The 25,388-nt window shown below is 41.3% G+C and overlaps 1 protein-coding gene across 2 annotated transcripts in view; it reads right to left on the bottom strand.

Annotated features, from left to right (window-relative positions):
• Nucleotides 1-7,736: 7,736 nt before the first annotated feature.
• The window catches only part of LOC306863752 (ribosomal RNA-processing protein 7 homolog A-like), a 25,568-nt gene continuing 7,916 nt past the window's right edge, over nucleotides 7,737-25,388 (bottom strand). Inside the window, exons 6-7 of one of the 2 annotated variants that reach the window (XM_079407290.1) lie at nucleotides 10,305-10,512; nucleotides 7,737-9,951 (exon numbers count right to left, since the gene is read on the bottom strand). In XM_079407290.1, the coding sequence (XP_079263416.1) occupies nucleotides 9,866-9,951; nucleotides 10,305-10,512 (294 nt within the window). In that variant the 3' untranslated portion in view covers nucleotides 7,737-9,865. The remainder of the gene's footprint in view (nucleotides 9,952-10,304; nucleotides 10,513-25,388) is intronic. The other variant, XM_079407289.1, reaches the window with a different exon arrangement.

The following is a 25,388-nucleotide window of genomic DNA, read 5'->3' as shown; positions in this document are numbered from 1 at the left end:
TTTTGGGTATCCTTCCACAAGCTTTCTACAATAGTTTGCTGGAATTTTGGCCCACTCCTCTTGACAGAACTGGTGTAACTGGGTTAGGTTTGTAGGCCTTCTTGCTCGCACTCGCCTTTTCAGTGCCGCCCACAAATTTTCTATGGGATTGAGATCAGGGCTTTGTGATGGCCACTCCAATACCTTGACTTTGTTGTCCTTAAGCCATTTTGTAACTAATTTGGAGGTATGCTTGGGGTCATTGTCCATTTGGAAGACCCATTTGCGCCCAAGCTTTAACTTCCTGGCTGATGTCTTCAGATGTTGCTTCAATATATCCACAACATTTTCTTTTCTCATGATGCCATCTATTTTGTGAAGTGCACCAGTCCCTTCTGCAGCAAAGCAGCCCCACAATATTATACTACCACCCCCATACTTCACAGTTGGGATGGTGTTCTGAGGCTTCAAAGCTTCGCCCTTTTTCCTCCAAATATACCGTTTATCATTATGGCCGAACAGTTCAATTTTTGTTTCGTCAGACCACAGGACATGTCTCCAGAAATTAAGATTTTTGTCCCCATGTGCAGTTGCAAACTGTAGTCTAGCTTTTTTATGGTGGTTTTGAAGTAATGGCTTTCTCCTCCCAGAGTAACCTTTCAGCTCATGGTGGTACAGGACTCGTTTTACTGTGGATAAGGACACTGTCTTACCAGTTTCAGCCAGCATCTTCACAAGGTCTTTTGCTGTTGTCCTGGGGCTGATTCGCACATTTCGCACCAAAAAACGTTCCTCTCTGAGACTCAGAATCCATCTCCTTCCTGAGCGGTATGATGGTTGTACATTCCCATGTGCATATTATTGTCTGAACGGATGAACGTGGGACCTTCAGGCATCTGGAAATTGCACCTAAGGATGAGCCACACTTGTGGAGGTCCACAATTCTTTTCCTGATGTCTTGGTTGATTTCTCTTGATTTTCCCATGATGTCAAAGAAAGAGGCTCTGTGTTTGAGGTGTGCCTTTATATGCATCCACAGGTGTGCCACCAATTAACTCAAATTGAATCAATTAACCTATCAGAAGCTTCTTAAGCTCAGAATGGAATCATCTGGAGTTTTCTTTTTGTTTAAAGACACAATAAACTTAGTGTATGTATACTTCTGACTTTGATGAAAGTGATAAAAAAAAAATACATAAAAATTATCCCTCGCTCGATTCTGACATTTAACAAATGCAGAAAATATGTTAATATTTATTGATCTAAAACAGAAAAAGTTTACTCTGATTTAATGTTTGACAGTAAAGAAAAAAAAGTTTTTGTGTTTTTTTCTGAAGTGTATGTAAATATCTGGTTTCAACTGTATATCATCCCGTCCAGCATCCTGATGACAGGATGCTGGACGGACACAAGGAACAGATGTTCGGTAAACCTCATCAAGTCAGAAATCCAGGTGAAGAGCAACTTCACATTCAGTTGCAAGGACTTCTACACTTATGTAGTGAAAGAGAAGGTTCTCCTCAATGCTGTACGATCCAACAAGAAATACAAGTTCAAGAAGAAACCTGAAGGTAAGAAACCTAGTTATGTAAGACCCCATTTGTCTAAGATGAAGTTTGATTGATTTTGAACATTGGTGGACTGTCTACAGGGGTGCAAATGTGTCACTTTTAGGAAACAGTAGCCTTTTAGGTCAAAATATGTCATTGTTTTGCATAGGATTGTATCTTGGCACCTTTTTGTATTGTTGTCACCTTGTGATGGTGATGGGTTGCATTGCATTGCACTCCTCTGCATTGCACTCCTCTGTCTATACTGGAAAACCATTTGGAAGCTTATCATAAAAATGAATGTTGCTTTAATTCTGTCTCTTATCTTTCTTCCTTATTTGATTCAGATGCTGGTGAAAAGGTTTGAGTCCTAAAGGTGTCCCCAAAGTCCTAAAGGTGTCCCCAGAACACTGAACAGTTTTTTTTTCCTGCGCCTGCCTTTACTAACATGCACCATCCTTCCTCCCCCTTCTCGTTCCGTGAACCTCTGGAGTTGTGAGTTAAGACTTTTTTTTTTAAACTGTTCTTGTGGTGTTGAGCATCTACAATTCCTGTTAATCGTATAATTGAATAAATCGTAATGAAAAATAAATACAATTAAATAGCTAAAGTAAATCGTAAGTGGAAGTGCATCTGTCAATTCATTGAATGTTCAAAATATTATGAATCTTTATTTAGAAAAAAATACACATTGGTTGGCCTATTCATGAGCATACATCAGCAATTACACGTTTAGGGGAATAGGGCATTATTAATATACCATGTAAGGTGGTATGTGCTAGAAATGGGTAAACCACTATCAGTGAGTCTGCCCGTGGGGTGGGGGCACCGCCGCGCCAGGCAGTGTCCCACATTGTCCCTCAGAAACATACCCCTTGTCCCCCCTTGGGCTTTTGACAAGGTTTTTGCTCTTTTTGAACGTGTGGCAATTAATCTTAAGTGGCCGAAAACATTTTGGCCCATGTTGTTGCAGTGTGTTCTCGTGGGGAAAGCCCAGGAAGCGTATTCTTCTTTGTCAGTGGAAAAGTCTCTTGATTATGAACAAGTAAAAGCTGCCGTTCTTAGAATTTATGAACTGGTTCCTGAGGCTTATCGCCAAAAATTTCGTAATCATCGAAAAACTGATGAGACTTACATTGAATTTGTTCGTGAAAAAGAGTCAATGTTTGATCAGTGGTGTGCTTCCATGAAGGTAAAAACGTATGAAGAGCTTCGTGAACTGATTCTTTTAGAAGAATTTAAAAACTGTTTACCAGAATGCGTTGTAACCTATCTAAATGAGCAGAAAGTTCTAAAAAGTTCCGCCGCTGCTACTTAAGCTAATGAATATGTACTTGCACATAAGAATGTGTTTGGTAATGTACAAAATTCTAGTAGCAGCAGTCGACGGAATTCAAATCATAGCTTTGATCACGCTCCGTGTGAGGATAAAGTGGCGGAGAATTCTGTCAAGTCCGTGTCCTCACCCGTTTGTTTCTATTGTAAGAAACATGGACACATTATTGCAGAGTGCAAAGCACTGAAAAAGAAAAATAGTGTCCCTAAACCCGTAGGTTTATTGATGACGTCCTCGCCACAATTAGAAGGACTGGAGTTGTTAGCTTCTTAAGTTGACATGTGTGAAGAACAGGGATATGTGCCATTCATAATGGACGGATTTGTGTCTTTGGTTGGTAATGTAAATTCGTGAAAATCAGTCAGGGTGCTTCGTGACACAGGAGCTGCTCAGAGTTTTATTCTAGAAGGAATATTACCGCTGTCTGATGAGAGCTCTATTGGTTCAAGTGTCTTAGTACAGGGGTTCGAGATGGGCTTTGTGAATGTGCCTTTGAACAAAATTGAAATTGAATCCTCGCTTGTTACCGGCCGCGTTGTTGTTGGAGTGCGACCGTGTCTTCCCGTTCGAGATGTCACGTTTATTTTGGGGAATGACTTGGCAGGAGGAAAAGTTTTTCCTAGCTCTGAGGTAATTAATGTTCCTCTTCCCTGCGCCGCTCATGATGAATTGGCTCAGAAATACCCAGAGGTATTTCCTTCGTGCGCTGTTACTCGCGCTATGTCACAGAGACTGAAAGATGAAAGCTTTAGTAAGGCAAGGCAAGGCAAGTTTATTTATATAGCACATTTCATACACAGTGGTAATTCAAAGTGCTTTACATAAAAGAAAGTGAAATAGACATTAAAATCAATAAAAACATGGAAATAAAAATAATAAAAACAAGGAATTTTAAAATTATATAGAAAATGATTTAAAATAAATTTAAAGAAAATGATTATACATAAAACACAGTGCAGTCAGTTGGGACATATAGCACAGTGCTCATTCAACAAATGCACAGTTAAACAGATGAGTTTTGAGTCTGTATTTAAATGTGGCTAATGTTTTAGCACATTTGATCTCTTCTGAAAGCTGGTTACAACTGCGGGTCGCATAATAGCTAAAAGCAGACTCCCCTTGTTTTGTGTGAACCCTTGGTATTTCTAACTGACTCGATCCTAATGATCTGAGTGGTCTGTTCGGTTTATATTCAGTGAGCATATCAGCAATATATTTAGGTCCTGGGCCATTGAGTGACTTATAAACAAGTAAAAGTACTTTAAAATCAATCCTAAATGTAACTGGAAGCCAGTGTAATGACCTGAGTACTGGTGTGATATGCTCAGATTTTCTGGTTCTAGTCAGAATCCTGGCAGCAGCGTTCTGGATGAGCTGCAGTTGTCTAATGGTCTTCTTGGGAAGGCCGGTGAGGAGACCATTACAGTAATCCACCCTGCTGGTGATAAAGGCATGAACAAGTTTCTCCAAGTCTTGACTGGAAGCAAAACATCTAATTCTTGCAATGTTTTTGAGATGATAGTATGCTGATTTAGTTACTGCTTTGACATGACTACTGAAACTAAGGTCTGTCTCCAGAATCACCCCAAGATTTCTGACTTGATTTTTAGTTGTTTGACCCCTAGAGTCAAGGTATGCGTTCACCTTGAGAACTTCATCTTTGTTTCCAAATGCAATGATTTCAGTTTTCTCCTTGTTTAACTGAAGAAAGTTCTGGCACATCCAACTGTTAATTTCATCAATGCATTGGCAGAGGGAGTCAATGGGGCTGTAGTCATTTGGAGATAAGGCTAGGTAAATCTGGGTATCATCAGCATAGCTGTGATAGGCAATTTGGTTCTTCCTCATTATCTGACTTAGTGGGAGCATATACAGGCTAAACAAGAGCGGTGCAAGAATTGAGCCTTGTGGGACTCCACATGTCATGGCCGTCCACTTAGACTTATGCTCTCCTATACTCACATAATAATCTCTCCCTTCTAAGTATGACCTGAACCATTTGAGTGTCATCCCAGAAAGCCCGACGCAGTTTTCCAGTCTCTCTAGAAGTATGTTATGATCGACAGTGTCAAACGCAGCACTAAGATCTAGTAGTACCAGCACTGATATTTTGCCAGAATCAGAATTGAAGAGAATATCATTTATTATCTTAATGAGTGCTGTCTCTGTGCTGTGATGTGCTCGGAAACCAGATTGAAAATTGTCCAGGTATCCATTTGAGTTTAAGTAGTTGTTCAGCTGATTAAAAACTACCTTTTCAATAATCTTACCTATGAAAGGAAGATTTGATATGGGTCTATAGTTGCTCAGCATGGTGTTATCAAGATTGCGATTTTTCAGAAAGGGCTTAACAACTGCAGTTTTGAGGGAGTTTGGAAAAGCCCCAGAAAGAAGTGAGGCGTTCACTACTTCTAAGAGATCACCCCAAGAATTATTAACTTCTTAACTTCTAAACAGTTAAGCACATTTTTGAAAAAGGATGTGGGAAGTGTGTCAAGATAGCAGGTTGAAGATTTAAGGTGCTGTACTATTTCTTCCAAAATTTTGTTATCAATTTCTTTAAAAACACACAGTCACTTCTTTTTGAAATCGCGGTCGAATCTGTGTGACCTCTGCATGACTTGAGGATGTGCCAATCTCCTTTCTGATATTATTGATCTTCTCAGAAAAGAAGGAAGCAAACTCATTGCATTTGCTGTCGGAGAGCATTTCACTGGGAATCTGACTTGGGGGGGGGGGGGTTGTCAGTCTCTCAACAGTCGCAAAAAGTGTGCGAGTGTTGTTTAAGTTACTGTTTATAAGGTTTGAAAAGAAAGTCTGTCTAGCTGTGGCTAGTTCCACATTGAAAGCATGAAGGCTGTCTTTATAGATGCTATAGTGAATTTCGAGTTTCGTCTTCCGCCACATCCGCTCAGCTTTTCTGCATTGTCTTTTCATGCTCTGAACTGCTGATGATTTTCTCCAAACTGATTTTTGTCTGCCAGTCTTCTTGCTGACCTTTATCGGAGCAATATCATCAATAACATTCTTAACTTTTGAGTTAAATGACTCCAGGAGAAGATCAACAGGGTCTGCAGAAATGCTTGGTGTTAATGATATTGCCTTCATAAATAGCGCACTAGTGTTCTCGTTAATGCATCTCTTACTGATAGAGACAGATCTAGATTCAGTGGTGACTGAGATCAATATATCAAAGAAAATACAGAAGTGATCAGATAGTGCTACATCCTTGATTACAATGGATGAGATGTTTAGACCTCTACTGATGAGTAAATCTAGAGTGTGTCCACGATTGTGTGTGGGTCCGTGCACATGCTGACTCAGGTCAAAAGTGTTTAAAACAGTTATAATTTCTTTTGCAGTTTTGATTTCTGCATTATCTATGTGAATATTAAAATCCCCTGCAATAGCAAAACACTCAAACTCTGAGGAAATCATTGATAACAGTTCAGTGAACTCATCAACAAAGGCTGGATAATATTTTGGAGGCCTGTAAATAATGATAAACAGGGTGCGTGGAGCATGGCGTATTATGGGATAACCTCAGCTAGAATTCATTTATATGCTGATGACACAATTATATATACAGTAGCACATTCGGTGAATCAAGCCATTGAGCTCTTGCAAGAATCTTTTCAGTTATTGCAATTATCATTATCCAACTTAAAACTGGTTTTAAACTCAAAGAAAACAAAATACATGCTTTTCACTCGTCGCACTGAAACAGTTCGTCCTATTTTAACTTTATTAGGAGAATCTATTGAAAGAGTAAATTGTTATAAATACTTGGGTATATGGTTGGATGACAAACTAGGATTTCAGATACATATCGAAAAACTTTTAAAAAAGCTTAGATTAAAGTTGGGTTTTCTTTTTCGTTTAAAGAAATGTTTTCCTTTTAAAGCAAGAAAGAGAATTATACAGAGTTGTTTCCTTTCAGTATTAGATTATGGTGATGTGATCTATATGCATGCAAGTTTATCTTCACTTAAAAAGTTGGACTATGTATATCATGCTGCTTTACGTTTTGTGACGAGTGCCTCTTCACGCACCCATCATTGTATATTGTATGAACTGGTGGGATGGTCCTCTTTGTTTCAAAGAAGGAAAGTGCACATGTTGCTGTTTATTGTCAAGGCATTGTTGGGAAAATTACCTACTTTTATTTGCAGTCTTTTATCTTTTTACACTTGTAACTACAGTACTAGATCCTCTGCTAAACTTCTTTTAAATGTTCCAAGAGTACATTCTGAGTTAGGCAAAACTGCCTTCTCTTATTTTGCTCCTTCGTTATGGAACGAGCTGCAGAGTATTATTATGCTGGAATCACTTCCCTCTGTAAATATTTTAAAAAACCTTTTATGGTCTACTCTGAAGGAAACATGTACTTGCTATAAGTAAATTACATATTTGTAATCAGCTGGATATAGGGCAAATGATTTTGTTTGTTTTATGTTTTTGAAATTGTTTTATTGTGAAACTTTTTGTGCTGCCATTTTTGGCCAGGACTCCCTGGAAGAAGAGATTTTGTATCTCAATGGGACTTTCCTGGTAAAATAAAGGTAAAATAAAAAAAAAAAATGATGTGAACAAGCCAACAGTCATCACGGCCGATGCTAGCAGTTACGCCAGTGGTCTCAAACTCAATTCCTGGAGGGCCACAGCTCTGCAGAGTTTAGCTCCAACTCACACCTGCTTGGAAGATTCTAGTGATCCTGAAGACCTTGATTAGCTGGATCAGGTGTTTGATTAGGGTTGGAGCTAAACTGTGCAGAGCTGTGGCCCTCCAGGAATTGAGGTTGAGACCAATGCTTTACTGAATAGATGGTGCATTGCTTCTAGAGCATGATGGGAAGATGCTTCCAGTGGCCTTCTGTTTCTATACTCTCACAGCTGCAGAGAAGCGCTACGCTCAAATTGAAAAAGAGCATGTGGCTTCAGTTTGGTCGTGTGAAAAGCTGTCACGATATCTTTGTGGTTTGGAGTACTCACAGATCATAAACCTGGAGTTCAGGAACAATGTACAGTGAGAGAAATGCAAGATTTACAAGTCATTACTTTTATAATTAATTGCAACCGCATTTTTAAAAAAAAAGAAATTGGACATGAAAATTCTAATATTTTTTCAGTTAACCTGTTAGTCTGCATTTACTTTGCTTGAACATCTATTTTGAGAAATAATTTTTGTCCCATTCGAGAATGAATCACATTTATGAGGGATTTATGACACTATTGAAACTTGTACAGGGTATACTAGGGGTCGACCGATTATCGGCCTGGCCGATTATTGGCACCGATATTAAGCATTTTTATGATAATCGGCATCGGTCATTTTCAAAAACCGATGTGCCGATAAAATTATTTAATTATGAAACGCGCTATTTGGCTCTGATGCATCCTGTCGGAACTCACCACTCTGTGGCCTAGAGCAGTCTCCGCTCACCGCGCATCTGATTTGTTGAGAGTCAGGAGTCCAACCAATCAACGTGGAAGACTAAAGGCGCTCTCACACCGAAAGCGCTTGCTAACTGGTGCTGCTTCATCACGCATCAGTTATCTCTCAAAGGCAGCAGCAGACGTTGCTCAAGTTGCAATAAATTACAATCCACTACACTGAAGTTGTAAAAACCTCAATATTATCTATTTATGGTTTCCGAGATGGGGGAAACGCGGGGGAATCGCGGAATCCAGTCATATAAATAGCATTTACTGTATAACGCGGAGTCACAGTATTAGTCAAAGTTTGGATGAATTAATCAAAAGTAGGTCAGTACACTTAAATCGACTCATGATATGGACTATCTGTAAACATTAAGCTGCAAAAAGACTATTTAAATATGAATTCTGCATGGTCGGCATGTCTCTGTATGTGAAAGGCACAGACGCGCGGTTTTGACACACACACACACACGCACACACTGAAGCGCGCGACGCTCGCGGTGTTTTCCGCATCTGCCATGTCACTAAATGAGGACATAAATACATGAACATCATCCCCAGAACTGCTCTGAGAGTTACTTCATGAGCATTTGACGGTTTCGTTTGAGTAAAACGATCGTCATATCATAAATAAGCTACAGAAACTTAAGAGGTCCTCATGGCAACCCGTCAAAATAAAAGTTCTGTTTATTTACTAATACTACTACAATTATTACAACTTTTGTTTAAAAGAACAATCACACAATACGCTATTTCTTACATGTTATTCTTAATTTTGACATTCATTTTCATTTTTACACCAGACATATATATCGGTTCAATATATTGGTTATCGGTCTACTTGGTCTGTAATAATCTGTATCGGCCCTGAAAAACACATATCGGTCGACCCCTAGGGTATACAGCTGAAAAACAACACTTTTGTTCAAATTCTGAGCAGATTATATTTAGCCACAGATGTGTGGTGTGAGGAAAGTAGAAACTGCGTCAGTTTTCCCTCTGAATGCCTGAAAGTTGGCAGCTCTAGTAAAAGACACCAGCCGACTGACTCCCTGCAGACTTTATTTCAAATGAACCTTCATGTAATCAGACAGTACAAGCACACAGGGGCAGAGCATGTGAGTATGTGGAGTCAGCGGGTGCAGGGCATTGTGGGTATGTGGAGTCAGCAGGTGCAGGGGATTATGGGTATGTGGAGTCAGCGGGTGCAGGGCATTGTGGGTATGTGGAGTCAGCAGGTGCAGGGCATTGTGGGTATGTGGAGTCAGCGGGTGCAGGAGATTGTTGGTATGTGGAGTCAGTGGGTGCAGGGCATTGTGGGTATGTGGAGTCAGCGGGTGCAGGAGATTGTTGGTATGTGGAGTCAGCGGGTGCAGGGGATTGTGGGTATGTGGAGTCAGCGGGTGCAGGGCATTGTGGGTATGTGGAGTCAGCGGGTGCAGGGGATTGTGGGTATGTGGAGTCAGCAGGTGCAGGGCATTGTGGGTATGTGGAGTCAGCAGGTGCAGGGCATTGTGGGTATGTGGAGTCAGCAGGTGCAGGGCATTGTGGGTAGGTTGACTCAGTAGGGTCTGAATTTCCTCTGTGCTCTCAGTACAGCGATTCTCTGTTTGTCCTCTTCAAACTTCTTCCTCAGTTCAGCGATATCTGAAACAGACGGATGATTCACTGAGAATCTTTCAGACACACGGCACCATACTCCGACTCTTTTCTCAGATTTACAACAGACTTCTCAATTATTAGTTTGTATCTCGCAAATCTGAGTTTATAACTTGCAACTTTGTAGTTTATCTCGCAATTCTATAGATAATATATTGAGTTTATATCTCATATTTCTATTGTTTCGAATTCTTTTTCATGATAAAACCGATTAATAAATAAAGGGCTAGACGCATGGAGTCGGTGGTGTTCAGAGAGCAGACTCGTCACACACTATCTAGTGCACTCTCTCTCAGTCTTCACTCGTGCATGATTGTGGTGTTGATCGTCTCGAGACTCACGTTCTTTCTGTGTGTTTCTGTGCTGCCATGTGTAGAAGTTCAGCAGCTCCTTGCGCGCTTTCTTCTTCTTCTCTTTCTGGAGCGTCCTCTCATTGGCCGCCTCGCTGTGTGGGCGGACCTTTACGCCGCGGCTGCTCTTCGTCACCTTCACCCAACCCTCCTCATCCTCCTGCTGCTGCTCCGCCTCCTGCTTCTGACGCGTCGCCTCCTGCCGGGCAAGATCATGAATAATTCATGAGCTAGGGCTCCGTGTGAGTGTGAGAGAGAGTGTGTATTTGTTAGAGTGTGTGTGTGTGAGAGAGAGAGAGAGAGAGAGAGAGAGAGTGTGAGTGTGTATGTGTGAGAGAGACTTTTTTTTTACTTTTAAACTTCTCTTTAATTACCAGAAAACATTAATTTTTAAAAAAAAAATTTAAACACCACCACCACAACAACAACAACAACAACAACAACAACAACAACAACAACAACAACATATAATCATTATCATACATAAATATTCAGAGATCCATCACAATCAACCTCACATATACAGTTATTAATCCCCCACCTATATTTAAAGGTCTCTTTATCCATTATTAAATTATAAAAAGCAAATTCAACCTTTAAACGTGATTTTATCAACCCCCTAAAAATCAAAGTAACATCAGTCTGTCCCATTCCAACCATCTTATTTTTTCGTGACAACCAAATAGCCAACTTTGCTTGGCCAAAAATAAAGTTTTTCACTAATACATGGGTCTCCCTTTTGGAAAGTTTATATTTAGGACCATAGATAAAGGAAACTTTAGTAAAAGTCTCCCCTAATTTACGGCAGCATTCTTCTAAAAAAACAAAACAGAGGAACAAGTAGGGCTGGGCGATATGGCTGAAAACTGTATCACGATATCAGTGTTTCATATCGGTCGATATCGATAATTATTGATATTTTTTTAAAGGTGGTAGTGCTACATCAAGTTCGTGGTATTACCAGTCTTGGCGGGGACGACGGTCTTGCATAATTTGCAGACGACATTTGGTCTGACTACGGTCAGACTTATAATATCCAAAAACTGCCATACTGGCGAGCTGTCTTTCTCTTTTATTTACAATTTCCTCGCTCGCTGCGGCACTCATTTTCTGCTTATGAAGAGGAATCCAGCAGACCGGCCAATAGGGTCTGGCTGCAGACGTGCACTCTCAGCCGCGCGTGCGCACTTTTTTTTTTTTTTTTTGCGCGTGCGCACTTAGACACGAGACAACGATATGGCGCAACCAAACATGATACTGTTACATGATTGGCTGTTAGCGTGTCACTCCCTACGTTGCTAGGTTACCAGAGAGCGAGTGCCTTTGTTAATGCAACCAAACTTGCTTGGCAGCCTTTGTTTTCTTCCGACGAAGAATAAAAAAATATCGAACGTTTTATCGAACACATTTATTGATATCGTTCACGTGTCTATCGCGATACATATCGTTATCGTTTTATCGCCCAGCCCTAGGAACAAGCCTTTCACATTCACAAAATAAATGAAAAACTGTTTCTGATTGTCCACAGAAAGGGCAACCCTCCCCTACCTGTGGATCAATGTGTGCTCTGTGTCTGTTCGTAGCTATTATACCATGCACAATCCACCACTGCAGGTCTCCAGACCGTTTATCAATGGGGGGTTTGTACAAGGTCCTCCAACTACCTTTGGGTGAAGAGCCTGACCCAAAAAAATCCAACCACTTAGACTCCTTCACACTCGCCAGAGTTTGACAGTGAAGAGCTTTTACACACATCACATAGTTGCTTCTTCCCAACAGTACTGAAAAGTCCTGACTGAGGTGATGCAAAGGACAGGATGTTACCTTCTGCTTCTTGCCACTCGCCACTTTCTGCTGAGACCTCCAGGTCTGGGAAGGATAATACTTCCTCCCCACCAGGTTCAACTTGGGACACACTAAAATTCTGCGGGAAAAAATCCTGCACTTCGGTCAGAAGTCTGAGAAACTCGAACAGATCTTATGCCAAGCTTAAAAGCCAATGCCTCTGCAGACAACCAGCCATCCTCGGAGGCTAGATGTATTACTTTAGTGATGTTTGCAGAAAGAGCAGCGTTTCTCAGAAAAGGAGATTTAAAAAAATCCACCTCAAGTGCTGGATTGAAAAACAACGGTTCTTCCTTTAGCCACTGAAAATGAGTATCACTTAACTCTCGAGAAGTCCTGAGAAGTGTCCATGATTTTAACACTGACTTGTGAAAGGATGTCAGACCACTCAAGTCCAGTTTATCACCATCCAATAAGAACAAGTGGCGATCAAGTCCCATCTTTCCTGCTCTTCTCAAAAGGGCACAAGCAACCCCAAACCAACTCACGTCCTCTCCATAAAGAAGCCTTTGAGCTGTCTGGAGTCTGAAGGCCTTAATTCGTGACCTAATGTCGATAAGCCTTTGACCCCCCTCTTGCCTAGGCAGATAGAGGACTGAGGCTCTCAGCCAGTGTTGTCCTGACCAGAAAAAGTCTATAAGTCTCTGTTGAATGCCTCTTGTCAAATCTTCTGGGGGCTCCAGCACCATCATTCTGTGCCACAAGCACGAGGCAACCAAATTATTACAGACCAGTACTCTGCCAATGCCAGTGAGACAACCGAGCACACACTTTCTCCATTAGGCCCTCCCACTTTTGCTTCTTGTATTCATCAGTTCCCAAAAACACACCCAAATACTTTAAACCTGCCCTTCCCCATTTCACCCCCCCGGAAGTAAGGGACCTTTACTGTCTTTTCCACACAACAAAGCATCACTCTTTGCCCAATTAACTTTTGCAGAAGAGGCTTTACCATAACATTCTAAACTTTCTTCTAAACAATGAATATCTCCACTGCCACTAATTAAAACCGAAACATCATCTGCATAAGCAGAAAGTTTAACAAGCTGCTGGGGCATCACTGTATTAATTTGTAGACCCCTTAACTCTATTCTTAGTTTACATAATAAAGGCTCAATGACAATACTGTAAAGCTGCCCTGAAAGAGGACATCCTTGTCTGATACCCCTTTGAACCCTTAGGGGAATACTAAGACCACCGGCCATTTTAATTAAACACGTAGCTTCAGAATAGAGCAGTTTAATTAGGGAAATAAAATGATCTCCAAACCCAAAGGCTTTAAGCGTTTCAAAAAGATAGACATGATCTACCCAATCAAGCTTTTTCCTGATCAATTGACAAAAAACCCACATCAACATCATTAATAGAAGCAAAGTCAAAAAGATCTCTCACCAAATGCAAATTGTCTGCAATATATCTACCCTTTATACAATAAGATTGATCTTTATGTATAATTTGTTGCAGTACACTATTTAATAATTTAGACATTTAGAGATAATTTTATACTCCGTACATAGAAGTGCCACAGGCCTCCAGTTCTTTAGCAAAGTTAAATCTCCTTTTTTTGGAAGCAAAGTTAAAATTGCACTCTTAGGAAGACCTCCTTCATTAGTGGATTCTTGAAGAACTTTAAAAAAGTCAATCCCGATGACAGTCCACAAGCTCCTATAGAACTCAGTGGGAAGACCATCTATTCAGGGTGTACGGCCTAAAGAGAGGTCCATCACGGAGGCAGTCACTTCATCAAAACTAAGTTCTTTTTCCAACCAATTCTTCTGCTCTGAAGCTAGAACAGGGAGATCCTGTAAAAGTTCATTTCTAGCATGTCCATCTGAATTATCAGCAGCAAAAAGAGTAGAGTAGAAGTCCACAGCCAGTCTGCGCATCTCCAGTGGATCAGAAATGATACGCCCAGCACTGTCCTTTAGACTGTACATCTGTTTATCTTGAGCAGCTTTGCGTTCCAAATTAAAGAAAAAAGAAGTAGGAGCATCCATATCTCTCACTGTTAAAAACCTGCTTCTTATAAGTGCACCCTTTACCTTTTCATTTAAAATAGAACTTAAGGAGAGTTTCTTCTCAGTCCACTTTTCCTGTAAACCGACAGCATCGTTAACAGTCATGCTTCTCTCAATAGCAATAATATCTTGTTCCAATTGCTCCAATGTTTTCTTTAAACACAAAGTGGAATACAAGGCATATTGTCAACTTTCCCAAAATAACTTAAATCTTTCGATAAAAAGTTTATCTTCTAACAGTTTAATATTAAAATGCCAATAATAACTTTTGTGAGGTCGTGTGTCCAAAACACAATCAACTGTGATACGTTTGTGATCAGAAAAACACATGGGGACAATAGTTGTATTTCTAACTCTATTTCTCATATTTCCAGATACGTAAAACCGGTCCAAATGAGCAGTAGAAATCAGACCAGAGCTGACTTTCACCCAAGTGTACTGTTGCGTTAAGATTCTGTTCTCTCCAGACATCTAAAAAATGATTCTTAATCACGCTGGCTAAACAGAGTGCTGACTGTGAATGTGGCTCCTCTCCATTTCTATCAAGTGTAAAGTCCAATGTGCAATTTTTGTGTCAATCTACCTGATTGTCTAATTACAGTGATATGTTTCTTCAGACGAAAACGTTTTTGTTGTGAAAGTTCCTTGTAACTACTCTCTTTTCGTACCCATATCACAGAAGAGACAAACTTATCAAGGTCAGGGAAAAGATTCTGGACTTCTACACCTGCTTTACCTTTTGTTTTATCAAGAAAGGAATTTATTTCTTCAACAGAGTACAAATCCTTCTCATGTTACATTTATTCATTTAGCTGACGCTTTTATCCAAAGCGACTTACAAGTGCTATATATGTCAGAGGTCGCACGCCTCTGGAGCAACTAGGGGTTAAGTGTCTTGCTCAGGGACACATTGGTGTCTCACAGTGGATTCGAACCCGGGTCTCTCACACCAAAGGCATGTGTCTTATCCACTGCGCCATCACCACCACCACTCATGTTGTCCTGCCATTTCCATAAAATCTGACCATTGTTCCTCATCTTTAGTGCTATCATCAGTTTGCTGAGATAAACTATCTAGTTCATCAGCCAAGCCTTCCTCAGCCCCTCTAACTGTCCCTACATAAGAGGATACACACATGTATCATACGCTAGATTTAATTATAATCGCATGGACTTGACCTTACCAATATAGATATCGTACCTCAAAGTGACAATGTTACTGATTATTTCCTTGTATCGTGCATGCTGCGTATTACCGATATTAATTATATGGCTCCGCGTTATCGTCCGGGCAGAACTATTGTTCCAGCCACCAAAGACAGATTCACAAATAACCTGCCTGATTTATCTCAACTGCTCTGTGTACCCATAAATACACTCTGTTGCCCCCCTCAAATTGAAAAAGGTTAGAGAAAAATGTACTGCGCCATGGTACAACAGTTATACCCATTCTCTCAAGAAAGAAACTCGTAATCTTGAGCGCAAATGGAGAAAAACTAAATTAGAAGTTTTTAGAATTGCGTGGAAAAACAGTATGTCCAGCTATAGACCGGCTCTAAAAGCTGCCAGGGCAGAGCATATCCGCAAACTCATAGATAATAACCAAAACAATCCAAGGTTCTTATTTAGCACAGTGGCTAGATTAACAAATAAACACACACCACCCGATCTAAATATTCCCCCACAGTTCAATGGTAATGATTTTATGAATTTCTTTACTGATAAAATAGATAACATCAGAAATACAATATCAAATGTAGATTCTACTGCGTCTAGTATTTCAGCTTCACTCATCGCACCCAAAGAAAAACGGCAGTGCTTTATAACTATAGGACAGGAAGAGCTAAATAAATGTATCAGTGCATCTAAACCAACAACGTGTTTATTAGATCCTGTACCTACTAAATTACTGAAAGAGTTGTTACCCGTAGCAGAAATACCGCTTCTCAATATTATTAACTCATCGTTATATTTAGGTCACGTCCCAAAACCATTCAAGGTGGCGGTTATTAAGCCTCTTATTAAGAAACCACAACTAGATTCAAATGAACTGGCAAATTACAGACCCATTTCAAATCTTCCGTTTATTCCGTCTACTCAATTATGCTCCTTTTTGCAAAAAAATTATCTCTATGAAGAATTTCAATCAGGTTTCAGGCCCAATCATAGTACAGAAACAGCACCTGTTAAAATTACAAATGACTTACTACTTGCTTCAGATCAAGGCTGCATCTCATTGCTAGTATTACTTGATCTTAGTGCTGCGTTTGACACTATAGACCATAATATACTCATAGATCGATTACAAAACTATATTGGTATTCAAGGGCAGGCTTTAAGATGGTTTAGATCCTACCTGTCCGATCGCTACCACTTTGTTAATTTAAATGGGGAGTCATCTCAATTATCACCAGTAAAGTATGGAGTACCACAAGGATCTGTCCTAGGTCCTCTGCTATTTTCAATTTACATGTTGCCCCTTGGAAATATTATTAGAAAACACGGGATAAGTTTTCCTTGCTATGCTGATGATACTCAATTATATATCTCAACAAGACCAGATGAAACTTCTCAACTATCTAAGCTAATAGATTGTGTAAAAAGTGTAAAAGATTGGATGACCAATAATTTCCTCCTACTAAATTCAGATAAGACAGCGATATTACTTATTGGACCAAAAAAACAGTACACAGAATCTCGTGGATTATAATTTGCAACTAGACGGATGCACTGTTACGTCCTCTAAAGTCAAAAATCTGGGTGTTATTTTAGACAGCAACTTGTCCTTTGAAAATCATATTTCCCATGTTACAAAAACAGCATTCTTCCATCTCAGGAACATTGCTAAGCTTCGAAGCATGCTCCCTGTTTCTGATGCAGAAAAGCTAGTTCATGCATTCATGACCTCTAGACTGGACTATTGTAATGCACTGCTAGCTGGTTGTCCTGCATCTTCAATAGACAAGATACAGATAGTCCAAAATGCAGCGGCTAGAGTTCTTACCAGATCAAGAAAATATTATCATATTACCCCAATTTTACAGTCTCTGCACTGGCTACCTATTAAGTTCCGTATCATTTACAAAATATTATTACTTGCCTATAAGGCCCTAAATGGTTTAGCTCCTGCGTACCTAACTTGTCTTCTACCACGCAACAATCCAACCCGCTCCCTAAGGTCGCAAAACTCTGGACTTTTGGTAGTACCTAGGATAGCAAAGTCCACTAAAGGAGGTAGAGCTTTTTCACATTTGGCTCCCAAACTCTGGAATAGCCTTCCTGATAACATTCGGGGTTCAGATACACTCTCTCTGTTTAAATCTAGATTAAAGACACATCTCTTTAGCCAAGCATTCACATAATGCATCTTATAATCTTGTACTGCAGTTATATCTGATCAGACGTACATTATTATTATTCTTTAGCTTGGGTTGAACAATTCATTTTTGCTTAAATGGAACAGCAGCTACGCTAATCATGTCTCTGCCACGGAATTAACATCCCGTGGTAGCTAGGAATTACAGAACTTCAGTCTGGATCCAACCATTACATGATCTGAGATGACCGAACACCTGAGATGGAGGATCAGCGCCGGGAGATGACGTATGTGTCCCTGATCGTAGGCAGAGGCCAGACACCTGGATGAACGCCAGAGACAGATCCCCATTGAGGACCCCGCCACTTAGACAGCCATCGGAAAAGACCACTGGAACCAGCTGAGCCCATTCAATCTGACTTGCTGCAGTTTGGAACTGAACTGCTGGTTTGTTTGGCCAGAGGAGAATTGGCCCCCCGACTGAGCCTGGTTTCTCCCAAGGTTTTTTCTCCATTCTGTCACCGATGGAGTTTTGGTTCCTTGCCGCTGTCGCCTCTGGCTTGCTTAGTTGGGGACGCTTCATTTCCAGCGATATCGCCGACCTTATTGCAAAGACACCATTTAAACTTATTGACACATTATTTTCCCTTTTTTGATATTGTGCAGTGCTTTGTCACAATTTGCATTGTAAAAAGCACTATATAAATAAAGGTGACTTGACTTGTCTTCATTACCGCTAGTAGCATCAACAGCATTAGACCCATTCTCAATTCTTCCAGCAACAAAACTAGAACCAAGCTGTTCATTGCTCACAGGTTTACAAAAAACACTCTCAGTATTTCCAGAGCTACATCCAGGCTTCTCATTACTCACAGTAATTTTATCAAACTTACTCACCTCATTCTGTCCCTTCACCTCAGCTGCTCCATCAACCTGCTCTGAGCCTTTTCTTCCTTTCTCCTTCATATTATGTATATCCATATGAGAAGTAGACGGCCGCGAGTCATTCAACACTTCTTTATGCGGGCACAAAAACCGTTTGTGCCCCAACTCCCCGCATTCAAAACATTTAAGACTCTCGGTACTAGCATACACCATGTACGAGTTATCTCCATGCGAAACGCGGAAAGATGCTTCTAATGTGCGCTCTGATGAAGTTAAGAACATATAGACTACACGTCTAAAAGAGAGCACATGTTTAAGAGCGGCATTTTTGCACCCTAAAGGGATCATTTTGACAGGGCTCGCAATTTTGCAGAATCTCCTTAATTCTTTAATGATAACATCATTAGGAATAAACGGAGGGACATTAGAAATGGTAATTTTGGTAGCTGGAGCGGACAGCGGGGTAACCTGTACAAAAGCTTCCTTCACCCATATTCCGCTCACAGTCAGCTGATTCACTAAAGCTTCACTCATCAAAAAGACAACAATCGCTTTGCTCATTCGTGAGGCCGACAGTATGTTCTCAAACCCGACTTGCTCTCCCACAACTACGAGCAACTCTTCTACCGTAACATCGGGGTCTGACGCACACCTGCACCCATTACGGAGTGAGAGAACAGGTGGCGTTCCTTGCACGGAAGCTGCCGCCATCCCGGCATTTACAGTACCGCAAGACCCGCGGCACACTTCCTAAAAGGACGACCCAATACACACAATAAAAGAAAACCAACTGACTAAAAAGAGGGAAAAAAGTCCAAGAAAAAGCAATAATTGCTTCACTCACTCGCACCAGCACACCCCACTCTCGTGCAAACTCACTCAACAAACGCCCACGCATGCGCAAACAGAGAGAGAGAGAGAGAGAGAGAGAGAGAGAGAGACAGAGACAGAGAGTAGAAGCCATGATCTACATGAGCTCTTGAATTTTCTTTTTTGTTTGCTATTTTGAGATGAGAAATAGATGAAAAATCTACAAAATCTAGAAGAATACCACATACAGACACAAACTTTCATGAAAAGAACTCAGAAAATATAGTATTTATGCTTTTGAAACCAAATAATCAACGCAGAGGATCAGAGCATCAAACTTCTAGCAGCAGGCCTGCTGGAAAATTGGAGGGAAGGTTAAAACAAGAAGATCCACTTATTCACAGAGAGAGAAGCAGTGAGTACAAACAAAACTGCACTGGAAACCTTTTTTTGGCTTGTTTGCTTGTTTTTTTCCAAATATAAGGGCATAGAATTGACATTTTTTTGTATTTTTATAAGCTAAAATGCTATAAAGCTAAAGCTATGGCTAGCCCACACTCTGGCATTCCTCAATGTATCAATTCAAATGAGCCAGAGAAAATCAGCCAATCAGAGCAGCAGCTGCCATCACCCCACTGCCATATGCAGATGAGCTCCCCACTCACCACCATACAGTATCCCTCTGAGATCAGAACTGACTCTGCAAGGAAAAACTACAAACAGAAACTTCTAACAATCCAGAGACTCTGTTTGCAGATTTATTCAAAACTGGAGAAATCTGCAACCTCATTTTCTTCTCTGATCACCCCAGTGCCTGGCATAAAGCCATCATCAAACATTACCCCTCTGTAAAAAAAGGCGGCATCTGTAATGGCTGGAAAGTCCAAATCAGAGAACCACAAGACCCAGATAGCACTATGATGACTGTGAACATCTACAAAAACGGAACAGTCATGGTACAGGGGAACCTGAAGTTATTCCAGGCTGACTACAGAGCAATAGCTGAAACTGTGAAACACGAGAAAGCTTTGCTATCTGAGAGTCTGTCATCAGAACAGAATCCACAGAACAGCAGCTCAGATCTCAGGCCCACTCCTGCAGAAACGGCTAAAACTGAGAACATCCCATCCTCCCTGCTCAAATCCATCCCTATACTTCAGGGGCACTTCATGAAGCTGGAGATGGAGATGGTGCAGCTCAGAGAAACGGTGCTCAAACAGCAGCAGTCACACACATGTGCAGCTCATACTGAACTCCAGCAGAACACAGAGCAGCAAACACAGAGACTGACAGCCCTCACCCAGCAGATGAGAACGCTTCAGACGGAGAAGGACAGCTATCAGTGTGAGCTGACCGCACTGAGACTCCAGATACAGGACAGAGAAAAGTCCACACTAGAGATGAGGCAGCAGCTGAGAGAAATACAGGAGGAGAGAGAGCAGCAGAACAGCGAGATCCAGGCCCTGAAAGAGCAGCTGAGAGAGATACAGGAGGAGAGAGAGCTGAGAGAACAGCTGAACAGTGAGATCCAGGCCCTGAAAGAGCAGCTGAGAGAGATACAGGAGAAGAGAGAGCAGAGAGAACAGCTGAACAGTGAGATCCAGGCCCTGAAAGAGCAGATGAGAGAACTCCTCCTGGCCAGAGAAGAACCAGCACAGACCCACAGAGCTCAAACATTCCCCTCCACCCCAAACTCACCTAACACAGGGAGTCAACACCCCTCAGCGCAGACTCAGAGAGACCCGACCCAGACAGCGCACAGCCATCACAGCGCCCCGTCAGGCTCCCCAGCACAACAGCATCAGCCCTCGTCTCACAGCAGCCCAGCACAAACCAGCACAGAGGAACCTGAAGTAGCTCTACTCATCGATTCAAACGGCAAATTCATTGATACAAAGAAACTTTTCCCCCGACACAGAGCTGTTAAATTCTGGTGTCCCACCACCGACAAAGCCCTGGAGCTCCTGACAGAATCCCAGCTAGGCCGACCCAGCCACATCATAATCCACACGGGCACCAACGACCTGCGGAGCCAACAGGACCGAGTGTCTGACTCCCTCAGAGCCGTCGTGGAAAAAGCTAGAGAAACCTTCCCCAACTCAAAAATCACCCTGTCCACTCTACTCCAGAGGAAAGATTTCCATCCCAAAACAATTAATAAAATAAACTCTAGCATCTCCAGACACTGTGCCCTCCTGCCCAACGTACACTTGGCCCACCATCCAGACCTGGACACCGACTCACTATATGACCACGTCCACCTTTATAAGAACCTGGTACATATTTTTGCAAAGAAACTCAAAGATGTCGCTCTAAACAGGACCAACCAGACAAGTAGAACCAGTCTTAACCCAGCCAACCCAACGAGACACACCTCAGGACACTACATCCCAGCCAACACCTCATCTAGAGCCCTGACCGGAGCACCGTCCAGACCTTCAGCACCCAGAGCTTCAGCGCCCAGACCTTCAGCTCTCAGGGGTCCACACAGAGCTTCAGCGCCCAGAGAGTATCCGTACGGACAGAGACTGTCATATAACAGCCCCAACGCTCCAGCGGCTGAAGCCCGACCACAGCAGATCCCGGCCCAGCCAGACAGACCGAGCTACGCCCAAGCTGTCAGCAGAGGAGCGAGCCGAGCTAACGCTGAACTCCACGACATCCAACACATGCTGAGTATCATCTGCTCTCACTTACTCACACACAGTGGACAATGGTAAAAAAATAAAAAATAAATAAATAAAAATAATATATATATATATATATATATATATATATATATATATATATATATATATATATATATATATATATATATATATATATATATATACTTAGATATACCATTTACCAAGCCACATTCTTAGTATAAGTGTACATGTAATTTAAAATGGATTTATTGATGTGTTTGAGTTCCTACCATAACATTACTTCCATCATTCACTATTTTCTTTTACTCTATTGTATTTTTGTATCATTCTCTTTTCTCAAAATGGCAAACAAACCATACCGATTATTTTAAAAGTTTGTGATGAAATCACTTAGTTTTTCTACATGGAATATTCAAGGTCTAAACTCCTCAATCTTTGGCCTAAAAAGTAGAAATTGTGACTTTATGAAAGAACTTGAAGACATAGATGTCATCATCTTACAGGAGACCTGGTGTAGAGGAGATGTGTTCACTGGCTGTCCCTCGGGATACAGAGAGATAATATTACCATCAGTCAAACTCACATCAGTCACACAGGGGAGAGACTCGGGAGGGATGATCATCTGGATTAAATCTGAACTGGCCATAGAATTAGTTAAGAGAGATCAATACCACCTGTGGCTGAAAATACAAAAAGGATTAATATCAGCATCTCAGCCTGTTTTCCTTTGTGCCATATATATACCCCCCCTCGAGTCTCCGTATTTCCAAGAGGAAACCTTTCAAAACATTGAACAAGAAATCAGCCATTTCCAGGCCCAGGGAAACGTGCTGCTTATGGGTGATTTAAACGCTAGAACCGGAGAACAATTAGATTTCTTAGAACCACACGGTACCAGATTCATCACTGGCAATAACGACTTGTACCCTTCTTACCCCGCCAGAGAAAACTGTGATCAGACAGTGAACGCTCACGGACGGCAGCTGCTGCAGCTCTGTACATCGTCAACGGAAGACTGCGAGGAGACTCGCTCGGCCGATACACCTACAGCTCAGCTCTCGGTAACAGCACTGTAGATTATACCATCACAGATCTCCACCTTTCCTCTTTGAGAGCATTCACAGTCAAACCCCTGAAACCTTTCTCAGACCACAGCCAAATCACACTCTATATAAAGCAATCTGAAACATCACCCACACCAATTAGGACACTATATCAAATGATCAAAATTATGTCATTCAAATGGACAGAAAACAGCGCCACAAATTACATCAATGCTGTTGAATCTCCAGAAATACAGTCCCTCTTACACTCATTCCAAACACAGGCATACCCTAAAAATCAATTCGGCATCAATCAGGAAGTACAAGATCTAAACAACATATTATACAAAACAGCACAAAAGAGTCATTTGACCATTGTTAAACCAAAGAAAAAATGTTTAGATACTGACAAATGGTTTGATTTGGACTGTAAGACTCTGAGAAAAAACCTCAGAAATCTATCAAATCAGAAACACAGACAACCAGATAATCCTCCACCTTCATTACTGTGAGGCACTAAAACTATATAAAGCCACACTCCGGCGGAAAAAAGCACAGTTTTTGCAAAACCAGTTTGAAGAAATTGAAAAATCTATAAATTCACACAAATTTTGGGATAAATGGAAATTATTATACAAACCAAATCAAGAAACTCTGGCCATCCAAGATGGGGAGACGTGGAAAACTCATTTCCAAGAATTATATAGCCCAACCCAAATAATTAATAAACTAGACCATTTAGAAAGATCGATTAAAGCGAATCAAAACCCCTTAGATTTCCCCATAACAATGAAAGAATTGGAAGATAAATTAGGGGTCCTTGAGCCCAAGAAAGCCTGTGGTGTCGACAGCATCCTGAACGAGATGCTGAAACACACAGAGCAAAGCTTCAAACTGGCCATGCTAAAACTCTTCAATGATGTTCTGTGTGTCGGGTTCTTCCCTGAGATCTGGAACAAGGGCCTCATCAGCCCCATTCACAAGAACGCAGATAAACTAGACCCCAACAACTACCGAGGCATCTGTGTGAACAGTAACCTGGGGAAGGTGTTCTGTAGCATCTTAAACACCAGACTGTTACACTTCCTTACGAAGCACAATGCCTTGAGTAAATGCCAAACTGGCTTTCTTACTAAATGTCGCACATCCGATCACATTTTTACATTACAAACACTAATTGACAAATATGTACATCAAAACAAAGGAAAAATTTTTCCTTGTTTCGTTGATTTCAAGAAAGCATTCGATTCAATCTGGCATGAAGGACTATACCTAAAACTAATCGACAGTGGAATAGGGGGAAAATTCTATGATTTGATCAAATCAATGTACACAGCCAGCCATTGTGCGGTTAAAATTGGGAACCAAAGAACCGAATTCTTCCCCCAGGGGCGTGGAGTGAGACAGGGATGCAGTTTAAGCCCCACCCTCTTCAACATCTACATCAACCAATTGGCCAACATATTAGAACACGCCCCCTTTCAAGGTCTCACTCTACACGACACAGAGATAAAGTGTCTTCTCTACGCAGATGACCTGGTCCTCCTGTCGCCCACTGAAGAGGGGCTTCAGGACAGCCTGAATCTGCTGGAGGATTACTGTCAGACCTGGGCCCTGACGGTCAACCTCCAAAAAACTAGAGTAATGATGTTCCAGAAACGCTCCAGATCTCAGGGACCAACACACACATTCACACTATCACACAGAACCATTGAAACCACAAAAACATACACTTACCTCGGCCTGAAAATAACTCCAACCGGTAACTTTGCTTTGGCTGTGAATGAACTCAAAGAGAAAGCTCAAAGGACTTTCTATGCCATAAAAAGATCCATTAAAATTGACATCCCAATCCAAATCTGGCTCAAACTTTTCAAATCTATAATTGAACCAATTGTTTTGTATGGCAGTGAAGTGTGGGGTCCTTCTATAAAATTTGACTTCTTAAATTGGGAAAAACACCCGATCGAAACTCTACATTTAGATTTCTGTAAAAGAATAAAGTTCAAAGAAAAACTCCAAACAACGGATGCAGAGCAGAATTAGGCCAATACCCTCTGCTTCTAAACATTCAAAAAAGAGCCCTGAAATTCTGGAAACACCTAAAAACAAGCGACCCCAACACATACCATTACAAAGCCCTAAAACACCAAGAGCTGGGCGTAAGTAAGAGTCCCCTCCTTCAGCTGGTGCTGAGACTGACTGAGCTCACACACACAGAGATCAGCCAGCCTCAGGACACACACACACTCACACACACAGAGATCAGCCAGCCTCAGGACACACACACACTCACACACACAGAGATCAGCCAGCCTCAGGACACACTCACACTCACACACACAGAGATCAGCCAGCCTCAGGACACACACACACTCACACACACAGAGATCAGCCAGCCTCAGGACACACACACACTCACACACACAGAGATCAGCCAGCCTCAGGACACACACACACTCACACACACAGAGATCAGCCAGCCTCAGGACACACACACACTCACA

Source organism: Barbus barbus, assembly GCF_936440315.1.
Source record: "Barbus barbus genome assembly, chromosome: 4".
NCBI classification, from domain to species: Eukaryota; Metazoa; Chordata; class Actinopteri; order Cypriniformes; family Cyprinidae; genus Barbus; species Barbus barbus.
The sequence above is the reverse complement of the archived record's forward strand: the minus strand, read 5'-3'. Positions and strand labels throughout refer to the sequence as shown.